This window comes from Protomyctophum bolini (genome assembly GCF_963924005.1).
Source record: "Protomyctophum bolini genome assembly, chromosome: 15".
NCBI classification, from domain to species: domain Eukaryota; kingdom Metazoa; phylum Chordata; class Actinopteri; order Myctophiformes; family Myctophidae; genus Protomyctophum; species Protomyctophum bolini.
In genome coordinates, this window is record NC_137876.1 from 16,098,841 (window position 1) to 16,118,837 (window position 19,997).

General features: G+C 43.5%; 1 protein-coding gene across 2 annotated transcripts in view; it reads right to left on the minus strand.

Moving 5' to 3' along the window:
- The window catches only part of LOC308329316 (ALK tyrosine kinase receptor-like), a 139,827-nt gene that overhangs the window by 91,394 nt on the left and 28,436 nt on the right, over nt 1-19,997 (minus strand). Inside the window, exons 2-5 of one of the 2 annotated variants that reach the window (XM_080783561.1) lie at nt 19,315-19,446; nt 10,618-10,755; nt 9,265-9,365; nt 3,250-3,422 (exon numbers count right to left, since the gene is read on the minus strand). In XM_080783561.1, the coding sequence (XP_080639687.1) occupies nt 3,250-3,422; nt 9,265-9,365; nt 10,618-10,755; nt 19,315-19,446 (544 nt within the window). Of the gene's footprint in view, nt 1-1,634; nt 1,656-3,249; nt 3,423-9,264; nt 9,366-10,617; nt 10,756-19,314; nt 19,447-19,997 lie in introns of those variants that run through there. The other variant, XM_080783562.1, reaches the window with a different exon arrangement.

Sequence of the window (19,997 nt, forward strand, 5' to 3'; positions counted from 1 at the left end):
AATAGGATTAGAGTCACTGAATGCCTCATACAAACCAGTGTTGCCAGATGAAAACAAGGCCATAAAAAGCAACTAAAGGCAGCACACGCACCCGGTGGCACGCACGCACGCACGCACGCACGCACGCACGCCTTGAACCCTATATACATCTGCTATTTCATTTCCCAAAATGTATAATATTTGAACTACAAATGTAACTAAAATTGTCTGAGAACTACTGGTTTAACTAATGGATATTTTTAAAGCAAGCCCGGATACAAATATGGAACCACACAAAAAGAAACGCAACCCACAACTACCAATATTTACAAGCGACTTTACAGGAATAACAAGCACAAAGTCGCTTATAATAAGCAGCCATGGCAACACTGATATACAAACAGAGATGAAACGCCAAGACTGGGCCCTTTTCTTGTCCCCCGTCTCTCACTCTGTTTCTCTGTCTCTTGTCCCTCTCTATAAACATCCATCCTTTTCTAAGGGTGAAACCAAGGGCCATGGCTAATTGGAAAGAGAAGAGGACTAGAGCGCTGTGCTGCTGATTGATTTCTACTCTCTTCTTTAGAGCAGAGAAGACAGCCTACTTTGCACACGCACGCATGCACGCACGCACAGTGACAAGGCTGTGTACTGTACAGGCCCCCCCACCCCCTGCGGGATTCGTGAAGGGAGGGTTCACTTAAAAGTAACAAAACAAAAAATTCATGTATTCTGAAAATCTGTGTGGGAGGTGGCCGGGGTGTGTGGGGGCGGGGGTAGGGGCTTTGTCACAAATGAATACTTTTCATTCGTTCGATATTCATATAACCCACAAACACACTTAACCGCTTCCATTAAAAAAAAAAGAAAAAAAAGAAAAGCAGATATACAAGCTTGCAAAACCACGTCGTGAGCTTGTAGATCGACTATGTTCGCTACGTTTGTGTGACACCGGGGAATTCATGAAGCAAAAAATAAAATCAGGAGAAAAAAAATATATATATATATGGAGATACAAGGTTTCTGCCTGACAGCAACGAAATGAAGACAAGTTACTCCTTTAATGTTTCTAGAGACCCAGCAGTGGAGATGCATGTTAGAAGAGCATCAAAGTACTTCATGCACATGAGTGGAAGCACGGTGGATGAAGGTGGGAACTAGGGATGGATTGATAGTTTGATCTCTCAGACAGTGTCGATGATGTAACCCCAAACTGCTTTTTACCCACAGAAGGGTGTTTTCTTATAGCTTTCTTATAGCGTTGCATTATACAGTAGTATGGCTTGATAATGCTTCATCGTTGTGCTGTGTGTCACTCACCTACCATACTGTACAAGCTCAAAACCTGTTCTCTATAACCGGGGTTATAATGAGGCCCCCAAATTGTTTCAAGTCAAGGACCCCCTCAAACTGTGACGACATTGACCATTGAAGCATGCATGGCTTCGCAGCGTGGCACCAATTGACACACGGTGAGCTTGTGCATCTGCTATTTTTGAATAGCCAACATATAAATGGTTAGTGTATAAACCAAACGCTCTTTAAGGCGTGTGAGACGGACGCGCAACTATAGAATGAATCCGGCTTTACACAAATACAATCAATCAATATAAGAAGGAAACAGAGATACTGTATAGAGAGGGGTTTAGCCGTACCAGTCTGCCAGTCCGTACAGGGGAACGGTGAATATAAGAGAAGGAAACAGAGATATAGAGAGGGGTTTAGCCGTACCAGTCTGCCAGTCCGTACAGGGGAACGGTGAATATAAGAAGGAAACAGAGATATAGAGAGGGGTTTAGCGTACCAGTCTGCCAGTCCGTACAGGGGAACGGTGAATATAAGAAGGAAACAGAGATATAGAGAGGGGTTTAGCCGTACCAGTCTGCCAGTCCGTACAGGGGAACGGTGAATATAAGAAGGAAACAGAGATATAGAGAGGGGTTTAGCCGTACCAGTCTGCCAGTCCGTACAGGGGAACGGTGAATATAAGAAGGAAACAGAGATATAGAGAGGGGTTTAGCCGTACCAGTCTGCCAGTCCGTACAGGGGAACGGTGAATATAAGAAGGAAACAGAGATATAGAGAGGGGTTTTGCCGTACCAGTCTGCCAGTCCGTACAGGGGAACGGTGAATATAAGAAGGAAACAGAGATATAGAGAGGGGTTTAGCCGTACCAGTCTGCCAGTCCGTACAGGGGAGAGGTGAATATAAGAAGGAAACAGAGATATAGAGAGGGGTTTAGCTGTACCAGTCTGCCAGTCCGTACAGGGGAACGGTGAATATAAGAAGGAAACAGAGATATAGAGAGGGGTTTTGCCGTACCAGTCTGCCAGTCCGTACAGGGGAACGGTGAATATAAGAAGGAAACAGAGATATAGAGAGGGGTTTAGCCGTACCAGTCTGCCAGTCCGTACAGGGGAGAGGTGAATATAAGAAGGAAACAGAGATATAGAGAGGGGTTTAGCTGTACCAGTCTGCCAGTCCGTACAGGGGAACGGTGAATATAAGAAGGAAACAGAGATATAGAGAGGGGTTTAGCCGTACCAGTCTGCCAGTCCGTACAGGGGAACGGTGAATATAAGAAGGAAACAGAGATATAGAGAGGGGTTTAGCCGTACCAGTCTGTACAGGGGAACGGTGAATATAAGAAGGAAACAGAGATATAGAGAGGGGTTTAGCCGTACCAGTCTGCCAGTCCGTACAGGGGAACGGTGAATATAAGAAGGAAACAGAGATATAGAGAGGGGTTTAGCCGTACCAGTCTGCCAGTCCGTACAGGGGAACGGTGAATATAAGAGAAGGAAACAGAGATATAGAGAGGGGTTTAGCCGTACCAGTCTGCCAGTCCGTACAGGGGAACGGTGAATATAAGAAGGAAACAGAGATATAGAGAGGGGTTTTGCCGTACCAGTCTGCCAGTCCGTACAGGGGAGAGGTGAATATAAGAAGGAAACAGAGATATAGAGAGGGGTTTAGCCGTACCAGTCTGCCAGTCCGTACAGGGGAACGGTGAATATAAGAAGGAAACAGAGATATAGAGAGGGGTTTAGCCGTACCAGTCTGCCAGTCCGTACAGGGGAACGGTGAATATAAGAAGGAAACAGAGATATAGAGAGGGGTTTAGCCGTACCAGTCTGTACAGGGGAACGGTGAATATAAGAAGGAAACAGAGATATAGAGAGGGGTTTAGCCGTACCAGTCTGCCAGTCCGTACAGGGGAACGGTGAATATAAGAAGGAAACAGAGATATAGAGAGGGGTTTAGCCGTACCAGTCTGCCAGTCCGTACAGGGGAACGGTGATGTGTCTCCAGCCTCTCCCAGGTCTGGGCTCGCTGGCCGAGGGCCACAGGCGGCGGCGCTCCTCCGGCCCCGTGCTGTTCTCCACGATCCACAGAGACAGCGACCCCTTCTGGAGGCCTCCGGAACACACCCACACTCGCACCTGTGTTGATGAGGGAAGGATAACGTTGACGTCACTGCCAGCTGGGAAAAACCTGGTACTTGCGGAAATTTGTTTTGTGTGTGTCCAAAGCTATGGGAAATATAACCTGTGTTCCCAATGGATACATGTAGTTATTATTTTGTCACAAGTTGTTAATAATTTTCATTGGTTACTTAAAATCACGGACAGACTTAACCATTTTCACTTTCAAAAGGTAAAAAATAAATAAAAATGCAGATTTACAAGCTCAAACCGCTTCATGTTGTGAGCTTGTAGATCGGCCATTGGCACAACCATATATTTGGCATCTCAAATTAACGCCATATTTCATCGTACAAGTGTCACACAAAGGTAGTGAAAAGTGTATTTCTAGGATGCCATCATCACAATTTTTATCCAAATTAAATAAGGGGGAAAAGAAATAATGGTTTTGGACATATACAAGGATTCCACCCAACACTGACTCTAATGTTTGACCGCAGGGGTGAGTGTGAGATGAATAAGACATGGTGCATACCAGTGTAGTGTAACACATGGAGCTGCATCCTAATTCAATGCAGAGCACTTGTTAGGGCTGATGTCAGCAGAGGTCAGCAAGTCATCAGATTAGAGGAAGCCATTTTCCCGGTTGATTTACGAGGTGTGCGGGGTGAGCCCAGCTACAAATTGAGCGACGGCTGTACATCTGCCAACAGGGATTAACGCAGTGTATATAGAGACGGTACTTTAAATAATGAATCGGAAAGAACAGTCTTCTATTGCAGATTCACATCGACAATTTACTTACATGATAGCCTACTGTATGATTTTTACACCATTTTTGATTCACGTGGAGAAGACGGCAGAGTGACAGGCAGGGGTTACTCAAGTACAACCACTGTATGTAGAAATGCTCCGTAGAAGTCATTAAAAATGTTAGTTTTGTTGTAAAAGCACAAAACTATTGGCATCAAATTCTAACAATCAGAACCATAAAAATGATAAAATTGTACGTCATATAAAGAACTAAAAGAAATAAAGGTCCTGTACCTGCATCAGTACGTACATCCAAACAGAAAAGCCCTGATTGTATTAAACAACATTAAACTCCCCAACATTCCAGCTGTACAAAAGCTCATTGTCCTCTTTCTATCTGCAGTGTTTGTTTCATAAAAACCCACTGTAGACATGTTATTATGAGCTACTTTCTGTCAACACCTTGATCATTTTTCAAAGTGTTCGAGTTTGCAAGTGCTCATTGGGAATCACTTAACGGCACATAATGCAGGAGGAAGCAGGAGGTTGCGTTATAGAAAACGAGTGCTTCCAAACTCCAGCAGGTTCCTTTGTCCAAAAGCTCTGAATTGATTCAATGTTCGACCAATTCCTTTCTTCCCCTTCACAACGTTCTTCGGTCACACTACTCAGTGATTTAACAAGTTCTGATTCTGGTTTAGTATTGGCCTTAAAATACATAAAATGACCACCACCAAACACTCTTTGTGAAACCTAAAAGCAAACTCACTTCCTGTAGCTCTTCCTGGTACCTCACTTCCTGTACTTTTATAGCTGTTCCAGGTATCTCACTTCCTGGAACTATTGCTAACATGCTTTTCCCCACAGCTTCCCCTATGATCAAACCTTAAAGGGATAGTTCAGAATTTTTGCCATTAATATAGTGGTTGCAACTGTATTAATTGATTGCCCGTGGTGGGAGTTCTGCTCTGGTTATTAAGTAGTTCCGGTCATTTTGTGGGGGGCACAGGGGGCCACGCATTAAAAGAAAATGCATTTACAAAACTAGCGTCATTCGTATTGTTGACCTATTTCTATATAGAGCAACTTTCGTTCATTGTTTACTCCTCTATCACACGGAACTATGTTTTTTGTGTCCATATCACTACACCCAAACAATAGTTCCATATGATAGAGGGGAAACTTTGAACGAAAGTTGTGCCAATAATTATTTTGGGGCGTCCCCAGATGATTAGCTTAATTAATGTGCAACATTGTTTTCTGGCATTGACAGTAAACAAACCAACATACAGTGTAAGTGTATACAGGATATCTATCTATCTCCACCTTTCTAAAGTAACACATTTAAGGACTTTTAAGAAAGCCAAATTGTCAAATATTCCATATAAAGAGGCAATCCTTGTGAAAATAGCCGATCTACAAGCTCACAATACAGTATCACAATATCTGGGATGCACACGCAGATCACACACACCAACATGCGGAAACAACGGTAGGACAAGCGGTCGAACATGCGTTGCTCCGTGCTTGCGGATGTCGGAACTAAAGCCTGCACCCCAATATTTATCTGTGGAACTGAGTCAAACTAAAGGCAATGTAAAAGTGCCTGTCAGGGTGGGGGGGGGGGGGGGGTCCCCAGTTCAAATATGATTATTTTGGCTGGGTCGCAGCCTGAAAGGTTTGGGAACCCTGTCAAGCGCCCCCAAATTAATATGGATATTTTACATCTGAAAATATTTTGGGCTGATGATGTGTCTGTACATAGAGTTAAAGTGGTTGAACAGATGTTGATGCTATATTAACAACTTTAGCTGGAGACCCCCTGGAAATCCCCCAAGGACCCCCCCGGACCACACTGCTCTAGGAGCATTGGTTCTGAAACCTTTTTGACTTGGGGTAAATCACTTTTTCCATCCACGGTATCCACGGTTAATTATTTTTAATCTTATTTCATATTACGGTACGTGAATATAATATGCAACTATTTCCCCCCAAGATAACCTGTTTCCATTATAGGACAAGATATGCAAATAACTTTATACTTCAACGTTCACCAGGACGCCTTGTGAGCCTGCATTTGCATTTTCAGGTGGGTTGCCAATTTCATTCAATCAGGAGAAAGGACTAATTTATCAGCATCAATTTGATAGTGTTTCAGTTTTAATTTCCATCTGCTCATTTTTTGTTTTTGTTTCATCACTTCCAATTTAACTTGTTTATCCTGTTGTCTTGGTACTAGGAGTTCACTCTCTCCTGATACAGAGAGAGAACTGGTATATCACACACCCCAAAATAAAATTCTGTTTCCTAAAGAGCTGGAGAGACAGAAGAACCCTGTTCTGAACCAACACTCAGTGGTGTAAAGTAAGGTACATTTACATTTAAGTACTGTACTTAAGTACAATTTTGACATATTTTTACTTCAGCCCTACATATATACATTTCGGCCATTTGAAAATAGCTAATCTACAAGCTCGTAGCTCGTAGATCTGCTATTTTAAAATTTTGTATACATTGTGAACTTGTGTAATGGGACAATGAGTACTTTTACTTTGGGTAAGCACATTTTGATACCAATACGTTTGTACTTTTATTTCTACATTGCAATATTGATACTTTTACTTAAGTGAAAAATAATCCAGCTTCCTTGGTGCCAACTGGAAGACCCCATGGCAACCAATCCAACATCAAGATGACATGCTGCACACAGTGCACACGGGGCACCGCATGAAAGCAAATCATGGCAGCAAATATAGACCAAAAAAAACCCTGTTGGCTGCTGGTTTTTCTGGACAAAGTACATATTCTAGTAATTTATAGCAAAATTCTTAGTATTCAAAAAGTACAAAATACATTGTCTTTCTAGTATTAAGAACGCAAAGCTGTGGAACTAGAAAAACAAGAAAATTCTGAAAGAAAACTAAACAAAAATAACAAAAATAGCCCACATACAAAAGCTCGTCTTTTTTCAGAATTTTTTGTCCAGAATTATTTTAAATTTCAATTATTTTTTTGCTGGTGAAAACCGATTAAATAATCTATTATTTTGAGACCATTCCGATACCGATATGGCATTATTATGGCCATTTCTGATTATGCTACAGATGAAAGGTGCATCCCTAATTTTTGAGTTTGGGTCCTAAGAGTCTAAATGTAACGGTGTCAAAAGTGCAATATTTCTATTGTGTAATGTACCGTGAAAGTCATGTGCTTGCAAAGAAACTTGAAAATGTACTTTAAGTACAGTACACTTAAATGTACTTTCTTAATGTCTACCACAGCGGAGCGGACTAAATGGAAACCGCTCGGAGCCCAGTGCAGGGAAAGGGATTTAGGGACTGTTCATCTGGAAATCAAGGCTAATCTCGGAGCCGCCATGCCAGGAAAGCTGCCTGTCATGTCTGATGTGGTGTGGGGGACACACACACAGGGTGTGCGGTGGCGTGATGCTGCTGTCCCCAACAACCATTGGGGACAGCAGCATAAAAGATGAGATATATTGTACTCGTACTCTCCCCTCTGGTTTCACTACTCCGTCTGTCTTGTGTTTCTTATTTATTGAACAATTCTCCTCTGTGTCCGTATGCGGTCTCGTACGATTGACTGCTTCTCTGAATCATTGTCGCAGTCGGGCAGAAACCTTGTAACACCTGACCTCTCCCTCCCTCCCTCTCTCTCTCTCTCTCTCTCTTCACTCCCTTCTACCACATTTAATTAATATGCCTAGCGACAAGGAAACAAAGGTGAGAGGTCAGCGCGGCAGAACAACACTAAACATGGGGGGACAGACAACACATTCAGTCAAGAAGAAGAAGACAGCCACTTGCTGTGTTCCCCCCCCCCCCCCCCCCATGGCCTTGGAGGTCCGGTACTTGGCCAGCGCCATCTGAATAATGCAAGGACATTTTTTACACGAGACCCTGATGCATTACTGATGAGGTATAGACCCTCAATGACTCAGAGGGACCACCTGGGACCACACAAGGGAAGGTGCCACACAACTTTATGTGCCATCATCCTCTTGTCTACCTCACCGGGGGGTTTTCGAGTGGTGCTACAGCCACTCCTATAGACAGCTATGTGTCTGCCCCTGTGTCTGTCTGTCCGTCTGAGTACGGACATAGCGTTTGTTGACCACAAAGTGTTACTGTTGCGCAGCCGCACACTCGCGGAAGTAGGTGATTTCCAGGTGGTGTTGGTTCAAATAGGGACCGCGACGGCTGAAAAGCGCGGCAGTGTGCGCCAACCACTAGATGGTGCTGTTGGCGCGGAAAGAGTTAACCCATTTAGGCCTGATGTTGATTTACATTTAGGCCCTACAGTTTTCTGAAATACCCGTTTCTATCTCAGAGGTGCTCAATATTTCATGTCAAGGATCCCAAAAATGATATGTAATTGGCCACCGACCTCCATCTGAAAATATGTTGTTCCAGCAGGGACCCCCCAGAAGCAAATATTTTAGTTAAAAATGTTCCCTCTGAAATATATATTCAAAGATTTGTGCCACATTTTCACGATAATTATTTGTAGCAGACCTACAAGCTCGTAGCGCGCCACTTGGTGGCGCGCTATGAGCTTGTAGATCTGCTATTTTTCAATAGCTAAAGCATAGCATAATGCTAACACCAAAAGGGGTTCCCGCCCAAAATGGGTTAATGGCCTAGAAGTTGCCGCTACCTGTGTTGTTGAACACATACACAGCTTAACGGCTGGAAAGTTACACGACTCACCTGCCCAGGTGATGGCAATAATACTATTATTATTATCAACATGAGAACAAACTCCTGTAGGTCGGACATTAAAGTTGATTGGATACCGTTTCTCCCTCTAACATTTCCTCATATTTATAGTTTAATTTTTGTGTGTGTGTGTGTGTGTGTCATCATCACCTTTATTTATTCTCGGAAATATACAGTTGAGGGCAAGCCCTCATTTTCAATGTAGCCAAGGTTACAATTCATGAATACAGTCAAAACAATACATCAACTGAACACAACATTATGTGTGTGTGTGTGTGTGTGTGTGTGTGTGTGTGTGTGTGTGTGTGTGTGTGTGTGTGTGTGCGCGTGCGTGTGTGCGCTCGTGTGTGTGTGTGTGTGGTTCTTACCACGCAGGGAGAGTTCCTCAGTGGAGGGGGAAACAGGGGACTCTTCAATACTGCTGAGCTCTGGCCTTTTGACGAGCTTCCTTCCACACTGAATGTACTACCTGTAGCGAGTGAAAGCACACGCACGCACGCATGCACACACACACACACACACACACACACACACACGCACGCACGCATGCACACACACACACACACACACACACACACACACACACACACACACACACACACAACACACACACACACAACACACACACACAACACACAACACACACAACACACAGTGATTTCACACGTTTGTTTTTCCCTTCTGTTTTTTTTTTACCTGCTAAACAGCACTCCGTTCAATTAGCTTGGTGATTCATCCATGTGGGATTTTGCTTTAGTCTAAATATAACCATCGCTCAAATTAATTATGAATATCATAACCATCCTCCCGTGCAGACTCTTGGGAGCTGCCCTCTGTTATATTATTTCTACTTCATATAGATAGACGTTTCATTCCACTTAAACAGCTTACGGTAGCTAGGACTTTCTAGCCCACGAACGGCACAATGTTGAGTTGTTCTCAATAGTAAGTCTGGATTGGTGGTTAAACACTTTGAACCTGGGATCCCTACATTTTCAGCAGGCGGAAATAGGCCCGTCACAATTATTACATAATTGCCTAATCACAATTATTTGAAATAATCGCAATCATTTTTGCTTAATCGTCAATCACTTCCATGTTGAAAAATGACCTATTTGACAGTTGCAGAAACATCATTGCCTTCCTTGATGCCTTCACGAGCATCAAAGAGCTGGACACAGACACACACACACGCACACACACCTCTCCTCTGCAAGAAAGTAACTGGAGTTTTATTTCTCTCCAAAAGCCCTTGAATATGATGGAATATGATTAAGGATCACTGTGATTATTTTTCATATCACACACACCATACCTGTAACCTTCACCAGCCCCCACGACTAACCCTTATTCAGGGTAAAGCCCTATATTGACAATTCATTGTCAATTAATTGTGTCAGCTTGTGATCGTGACAGCTCTGGTTGGAAATTGTCCAAAATTAAATTACACAAAATGTATACCCAAAAAAGGGCAAAACTCTTTCAACATTTGCATTATATAGAGTATATCATTAACAAAAGTGAAAAAGGCAGTCTGACAATGCTTCGTGAGTTTGTAGATCGGACACATTAGGCCGCAGGCCGTTCGGCCCGTGAAAAAGGCATACATATTATTTACCGATAAAAGAACCGCGCCGGCGACCCACAAACGGGTGCTGACCCCATGTTTTGGGAAACAGTCCATTTACATGTCATTACAGAAGCGAGAATGAGCCACCCACCTGATGCCGGGCAGCTGGCTCTGGAGGCCTTGACGAGGGACTGGCCCCTCCTCCAGGAGACCCCGCCTCGGTTTGGGATGGACTGCCAGCCGCACTCCCCCTCCTCGAAAGAACAGTAGCTGCCATTGAGAAAACGACCTAGAGAGAGACAGAGAGAGAGAGAGAGAGAGAGAGAGAGACAGAGAGAGAGAGAGAGAGAGAGAGAGAGAGAGAGAGAGAGAGAGAGAGAGAGAGACACCGTGTTAAGGCTTGTATTAAAAAAATCTTACTTGAGTAAAAGGACAAAAGTATTGGCATCAAAATGTACTTTAAGTACCAAAAGTAAAGTCGCCTACTAAGTCATTATATGGTTTGGTTTCACTTTTTTTACTTAAGTAATGAGGACATGGCGAGGTTGAAAAGGGAGAAAAGGGGTTGGAGAGAGAGAGAGAGATATATATATATATATATAGAGAGAGAGAGAGAGAGAGAGAGAGAGAGAGAGAGAGGAGGGGGGGGGGGGGTAACCGCTTTCATCTGTAGTTTGGGCTTTGGTTGAAGATTTGCTAAAAGTAACACACTGTGTGCTTGGATGAGCTATTTTACCTATTTGTTGTACAGTACAGAACCACGCGATGCTCATTTCACTTATCGACTTATATTGTAAGTCATCGATTTATATTGTAAGTTTATTGGTATAATGAGCATTAGTCCTCTCAACAAGTAAGCAATATTACACAAGAGGGTGTTCATTATAGTCATTAATGCACGCCTGGGATGCTGCAGGAAGGCGAGTTCCGAAAGGCAGAGCAGAAGTGCAAAAGTACAGCAAAAACACATTTGCAGTGCAGTTTAAGTACAGTACTCAAGTAAATTATGCATTGTCCATCACATAGCTAGCTGAACAGTGAGAACACATGGCCAGCGGAAAATGGAATGTACTGCAACATTGCATCTCTGTTGTATTGCATCTCTGTTGTATTGCCTCCGCCAAGCCAAGCACTCCATATATATGGATTTACATAATAATTGACTGCCAAAGATATTTTCACGTGTGTCAATCCAAAGCACAGACCGCCCAGATTTTCTGCATTTTTGGCGAGACTAACTATACAAAGGATTGGGCAGGGGTCCCCCGATGCATTGTGTCGGGGCTGCTTCTTGGGGCGGTGGCTCTGCCGCCTGGAGGGGGGGGGGGGGTATCCATGGGTCTACTCTTAATGTAATGATTTGGAGCCTATGATGACTGTATCGTCTGTCTTTGTAATATATATACAGTATGTATGCATTTCCTGAATGGCCACTTATTGCCATTATGGTTCATTGTCTTGCCATGTCTTTGTATATTCCATCTTTTTATTTACACTAGTGTTGTGCCTGAGCTGTTTTTTTTTTCTTTCTTTTCTTTTCTTGTTTGTTATTATGTTCTTGTTGTGTAATGTCTGTGTTTATTGTCCTTAATCTTGTTAAAACCAATGAATATACTTTATAAAAAAAACTATACAAAGGATTAAAAATTACAAAGGATTACAAAGGGGGAAAATATCTTTTCATTGGAACCACAGACACACCTCTGTGTTTTTATTTTGTTCATACTTAAGAGAACTATTCTGTGACTAGTTGAAAGGTACGGAAAAACTCGGAACACACACAATAAAAAAAGCTACATAGTTGGCCTGGCAGATACTGCACATCCATCAGTTTCAATCCAAGCTCTGACTGACCGCCAGGTGTCATTCAACCCCCCGACACCTCTCTCTCTCTCTCTCTCTCTCTCTCTGTCTCTCTGTCTCTCTCGCTCACTTGCTGCCTTGCTCTCTCCCATGATGTTAAGTTACACCTATTTCCTGTTAACAACCTGGGTAAAATGTGAACATTGGGAGGTAAAGGGGAGACAATTTATAGTGAAGGGACGACAGGATGAGGAGAGGTGTTGTTGCTGCGTAATTAGAGTAATAGCTGCACGCGATATTGAACAGTCAAAACTATTTGTATCATCAATACGTCTGTATCAACAGAATTATTATGTCATAGGTATATATGGGGAACTTGTATTTTGCCTTGAAACGGGCCTCCAGATTCCTAATGCCGCCCCTGTGTACATCATTGATGAATTTGTGTCATAGATCAGTGGTTCTTTTGAGAACTTTTGAAAACCTTATGCCTTATGCTTTAAGAGATGATGAGATATACTTCATTATCCCGACAGAGACATTGATACCGTACGTTACGGCTTGGTCCTTTATATTATAGCCATTAGTCTGTATTTCCCCATATAGGGACATCAGGGTTAATAAGGTTAAAGTAAAAGGTGCTGGAAAACCGATCACGTCAGAAAATGCATGCCCACGAATAAATGAATAATCTTGAATAAATATTTTACCACATGAAGACTAAATCCTGCAGTATTCCACATGCATGCATTCATGATAGGTAGAGGAAAATATTGGCTTTAGCTGGGCAATGCTGTTGCTTATGAATATTGGATGAACAGAAAATATATATTTTGGTAAACTTTTCACTGTAGTCGCATCTGACTGGAGCCAAACTTTGCACACACTCCCTGGATGCCAACGATGAACCTCTGCCCCACATTTTCCAGAACGGCCTGTTATAGCGTCACCATGAGGCAGCTTTTAACATGTTTAACTGCACCGATCTGCGTGAAACGTTGCATGCACACTCCCTAGAGGCCAAGGACAAACCTTTGACCTGCATCTGCCTGTTATAGCACCACCAGGAGGCTGAATTTTGTAAATATATATATTTTTTAAATATTACTCCTCCAGATTCTGTCCAAAAATCTCGCAAATCGTTACACAGTATCTCTACAGTCATGTGCTCAAGACGGATCTGTCCGATATTTCATATTCCATCCTAATTGGCTATACTTGGCTTTCAAAGTTTGCAGGATTGGCCCGTTTTGAACAAAAAGCCTCAAATCATGAACGCAACGTGCAATTTACGTGTAATGTTTCACGCACTTTCTTACTAGGCTGAGGAATATATACCACCCTTTTCACATTGGCCTGTTATAGCACCACCAACAGGTGGATTTTTGCAAAACAGATTTTTGTAACAAAATGCCTCAAATCATCCATCAAAGGCCTATGAAGAAATACAAACATTTTCACATTGGCCTATTATAGCACCACCAGGAGGCCACAACCTGACCTGGCTTGGTGGAGACCTGTCCCCCGAGGGGCATTTTTTCAAGTTTTGTTCTGTTGTGGACAGAGGTGGAAAATAACTAAGTAGCCTTATGTGTACATAACTTCTGTACTCAAGTAAATAAACATTGTTTACTCGAGTAAACTTTGAATACAGGCCATTTTAGTTAGTAACAGTATTTTTATATTGTGGCATCTGGTATTATTATACTTTTTACTTGAGTATTAAGTCATCTGTGTGCTTCTTCCACCACACTGGGGATTTGGACAGAAAGCAGTGAAAGTGTTGATGAGACGTCGGAGCTACAGTTGGAGGTTTGATTTGATGCGTTAACTTTTACTCCCCTCTGATGAGAGCTCATAAGTGAACGATGAAGAATAGAGGCACGAATGCACGGCTACAAATCTACTAAATGATCCTGGGCACACGTCTGTTGTGTGAAAACAAACTTTTCAAACAAAAGAGTGCTGGCATTCAAACTCACATGAGGAAAACAGGTGCAACATGCTCCAGTAAGTGGCTCTTTCGGTAATGAGTTTAATAATACTTCACCTTCTTATTGACTGTAGCACATTTTTAGAATTATACTTTTTATTTGTTTACCACCTTCATCCTGGCATCACCTTTTGGGGGTCATCATTTTCTGTCACTATTTCTGAAAATAGTGGGAATATTGTCACGACAATGGCTATGTGGACTCAGGCGCCTCAAGAAGTTCGGCCTGAGTCCACAAACCAACCAGGGCCTTCTACAGAGGGACGACTGAGAGCCTGTTGCTGACTAGCAGCTTCACCAGCTGTTATGGGTCGCTGCACAGACAGTGACCATAAGGTTTTTGCGCACAGCCGAGCGCATCACTGGATGCCGGCTGGCCGTTCATGAATACTGTTACCCTCAGGGAAGAGGTACCAGAGCATCAAAGCCATGGCAGCACAAGCAGACTGACGAACAGTTTCCTCCCTCAGGGCAGCAAGACTGCTAAACAAGTCAAAACCATGAACCTTTTCTCTAGTATTACGACCTTATAGGCTGATCCTAGGTTTTTCACAGTGCATATGTATACATCCTTGACACCTTGTGACAGTAAACATCTTGAATCGTGAATGTTTGGTTGCGCGTGGTTGTCACACTCCAAACATAGCCTAAATCTCACAACACGTCACAGATGGATGTTGGGTTGTGCATGGTCGTCGCCACACTCCAAACATAGCCTAAATCCCACACCGCGTTACGTGTCACAGATCTTGTAGATCGGCTATTGCCGGCACGCAGCCAAGTCCAAATCAGGCATTACGGCCTGCCATTTATTTTTACTAAATCAAACGTAGATTGTGTTGATTCAAATCTTGTGATAGCCTATTTAGTCAACTAAAACCAGAAAACTAAAAGCAAAACAATTCAGATGACTATAAAATATGACTAAAACTATAAATGGAATTATATTCAAACGACTAAATCAAGCGGAGACACCCAGGCGCACACCATGAAATGTGGAAAAGTTAGAAGAGACGACAAGAAGACTGGGGGACTTTTTCTATAGACGTCACATGTCCCGCTGGCCAGACACAATCCAAGCATCTGTGGAAGCACAATGAACAAGCCTTGGCGCTGCTTGTTGTGCCTCAGTACTTTAAATAGATCAAAAGCTGTTGATTTGGTCAATTTAAAACTTTGTAACTCTGAAATTGTACCAATGCGCACTTGCAGAGTGGTATAAACATATGTGTTTGTTGAATCAACTGTTAATTAGCTGTAATATTTCAATAATAATAGCTATAATAGAGTGTTTGTTCATATATATAAATTATATATAGTCACACACACTCGCGCACACACGGTTGGGACAAGTGACAGTGTAGAGCACAATCTGTGCACGTGTGTGCGTGCGTGTGTTGGACTAAGTGTGTTATAGTCAGTTGCTTTTATGAGCTTGTAGATCTGCTGTTTTCACTATTCTAGTTGTTTCTCGTTTGTTTTTAGCTTTCTGAGATGTGGTTTCTGAGATGTGGTTTCTCAGGACTAACGGACCGGTTCAGTACTAGATGAAGCAGGGCCTAAAGCAGCCATATATGGAAAATAAATTGGGCCTCTTCCTTACTTCCCTCACAGGTGTAGCCAATGATACTAAGTTCTCAAACTTTGGAATTTCAAGGCCCCCCACTATGAGTTACTGTACACGCCCGCAAGGGGACAGGGGTGTGTAACTCTGGAACCCTCTTACTGAGAACTTTGAGACACACTGGTGTAGAAGAGTGTTTCCAGCGAGCCAACGTGCACAACGGAAGCACTCTGACTCTGTTTGACAGAGCATTCATTAGTATCATTGGTAACACCTGTGAAGGAAGAAAGGATGCGGCTCAATTCAAGGTCTACTTGTGCGTAGAGCCTAATTAGGTTTCGAGAACCTTATCTGAAACCGAGCCATTTTGTATGGAAATAAACCCAGAACCCGTGCAGAAAACACGGTTCACGGCACAATTCAATTCACTTCGTTCCTACAGTCAAAAAGAAGCACACACAGCACACACGTTTGGGAGGGAGACAAGGGTGACGCAAAATAATAGCGAGCGTGATAATGAGAGAGGTGGGCATGAACAGACAATTGAACACATGGATCATTGACCAACTGCACTCAATCATCAATGATAAAAAGGTCATCCTCTGATTTCCGGGAAAGATAGAGAGGAAGACGGAAAGAAAGGCCTTGATTTCCCAGAGACTGACAGTTGGCCTTCATGCTTCCCTGCACACCGTCATTAGGAAGAAGAAGACAATGAGCAAACGAACGGGGGGAAAAAAGCGGCAGGGATCTCAGGCGTTCCCCCCTGCGGGACACTGAAGATATGTCACCCCGGGACCACCCACGGATCGTCTAACGTGACCTCCATTTAATAAAAAACGTCACCCCGTGATTTGCCGGTGACATTCATATATCCGTTGCTAAGGCTTGTTGCTATGGCACGTGGCAGCAAAACCATTAACCGTCCTTTTTACGCGAGTATAGACGCTAGAACTGGGTTGATTTTCTTTTTTTTTTTTCTCCCCCGCTAAGTTATAGATCTTTTTCCTTGATGCCGTTTTCAAAAAAGGTCTAGCTGTCGGGTAGAGAGAGAGAGAGAGAGAGAGAGAGAGAGAGAGAGAGAGAGCCCTTGGAAGATAGTTTCAAGGTCTGTTCACATCTGTTCCCATGACTAGAAGTTTGCTAATTATGGCTAGACTATAGTTTTCATCTCAGGAAAACCTGGTCGATCACATACTATTTCCAATCCATTTGCTACTAGGTTGATAATGAATTCCTGCGCACACGCACACTCATGTCTATATTACTATACTTGTGGACATGTTAGAACCGATAATACGAGCGCCATTTTTTTATCAATTCACTTTGAGACTGAGACTAATGCCGAAAAAATGCAGATCTACAAGTTCACAACGCTTCCTATAACTCCAACCTCCATCGTCATCTAAACATACATCTCAAAACCCTTTATTTAACCATAAATCCACCAGGAAAACGTATTTCTCATATTCTACTATACTTGCAGGGACATTTGGTCCTCACAAGTAGGGCTATAGTAATACACACACAAACACGCGCATTGTAATGCATTCCAACGGAGGTGATCCCTCCCCAAGGCCATCCTCCTGGACCAATTAGCATTGATAGGCCCTCCACCGATTGGAAGAAAGCAATTGCCATCGTCAGTCGGGCTGGGGGGATTTTCACCCCCTTGTTAGCCTCTTATCTCTCAGCCACCATGGTTAGCAAACCTATATGCTCAGGGGAGCAGCCATCATTTTAATAAGTGCCACACGGGAGACTAATCTTGAACTGTGGGCACGAGTGAATTAATTCCTATGGCTGGAAGACTCACGGCCATTACCATTCATGTCCTGCAACAGAGGAATCTCACCAACCCACTTGATGTTGTTGGGGGGGGGGGTTTCTACTCAAGCCTTGCTTTAAAGAGAAAAAAAGTTTTCTGTTAAAAAGTCAGCTCTATATTCTGATGATAGTAATGATTGCAATAGTGTTAGTTCAATGGTTCCAAATGGGATGTCGGAATACTGAGCGGACGCCTTTTTCAATAATAGGGGTGTCCACGTCTCTTCTCTTTAAGAAAATGAAAATAAATGTTTAGGTGGGGTGCAAATTTCATTCAATCAGGAGACAGTACCCATTAAGTAAGGGATAATATCTGGCTAGGTGGTCATTGTCGGGAGATAACTCACCGACAGGGAGTTCAACCACCGAGGCGTGGCGTGGCTACCTAACATAAATTAATACATTGACCCAAAACACAACAAAAAAAGTATCCCATAAGTTTGCACTGGCTGCGTCGGAAAACAAGGAAGTGAGTTGATCAAATAGAATCCATGTTCGGGTCCTGCTTCGTCTATTTCTTGCTCAAATGTTTTCAAAAACATTTTTGAGAGCAATGTTTAGCTGTAAATGACATTGTGTGTCACTATAGTGTGTGTGTGTGTGTGTGTGTTTACATGGCTGTCATGTTGGAAACAGCAGTAAATCAAGCACAGCTGGTGCTCAGAGGGTTTGATTGGGCAGAGGTCTGTTATAGAGCGGAGCGGTCATTATGATGAGATAACTCACCACTGAATTAAGCGATTGACCAATCAGAATACAGCATTCTCAGCTTTATTCTCCAACATTAAATGCCATTGACAATGAATGGAGAATTTACGTCATATGTGTCAGAATTTTTGTCCTTCACAAATGAATGGAGACATGATGATGTACGATTATAAGAGTGCCCCTCACTTCACACAGGTGTGATGTTTTTGAGGGCCACTAACCCCTCCTATATACAGCTTTTGTCCCCAAACGTCTCAAGATTTGCAATTGACAATGAAAGGGGAATTCAGGTCAAATGTCCGCTATATCTTGTCCCCACACGTCTCAAGATTGACAAATTAGCCAATGACAAATAAGGTCAAAATTCCGCTAAATATGACGTAAACATCAAAACATCAATTCTGAAATGCATAGGCACACACACACACACACACACACACACACACACACACACACACACACACACACACACACACACACACACACACACACACACACACACACACACACACACACACACACACACACACACACACACACACACACAAGCTTGGGGGACTTTGGTGGTAAATAAGATGTCAGCATATGCTTGGCTACTGTTCTTCCTATAAGTCACCAAGGCAGCAGATAAATGTTGCCGGGAGATGGAAAAAACAGCCACTGGAATATGTCAAGGGTGAGAAATGCTAGCCAAGCAGAGCTGCATGCGCCCGCCGCTTCTATTTTGTGTCCCGACGCCACTTTCGCCGGCACCTGGCTGTTAGGAACACTCAAACAGAACACACGTGCATGTCACACCGTGTTTTTCGCACCACTGGTTTTAGAGCACACTCCCTCGCGTGCATGCGTGCATGCATGCGTGCGTGGGTGCGTGGGTGGGTGCGTGCGTGGGTGGGTGCGTGGGTGGGTGCGTGCGTGGGTGGGTGCGTGGGTGGGTGCGTGCCGGCACTTACGGCATGTCTCGCCCTCGTCGTCGCCGTGCGGGCAGTCCGTCCTGAAGTCACACAGTTTGTCCAGGGGGATGGCGGGGCCCTGGTGACACTGGTACCAGCCCTCCAGAGTGACGCTGGGGGCTGCGGACCACTCTGGACAACAGGGGAGAGGAGAAGAGAAGACACAAGACAAGAGAAGGGTGAGCACATTTTCAAAAACCCAAACCAGGACCCTTAATCACTTGACCAATTAAAAACCTTTTTTGTGGTTGACGGGAGTCACTCAGGGTTCGACGCTAGTGTCTATTCTGTTTTCGTTCTACACAGAAAATAGCCTATCTATGTACCAGTAAGACGCCTGGGGGTGAGAAGCGACCTCGCCCTAAAAGGTGAGGTCGCGTGCACGCATCCACCTTGTTGACGGCAGACTGCTGGGCGAGCGCTGGCGCTTTGGCATGGGGGGCATCAGCTATAGCTATAGGTTGTCTCCATAATAGCTCAAGGTGAAAGCCTTTCACCTAGAGCTCCATATATGGAGATAAACTATAGGTCCATGTATGGAGACAACAGTGATATCCAGTGCTGACATCAGACTAGTGTAGAAACCTCATATGGAGACAAACAGCACTGGTTTGAGCTATGGTCCTGATGTCATGATGGTGTCACGATGACCTGGGCACCTGGGGGCTTGCCCCGAGGTGAGC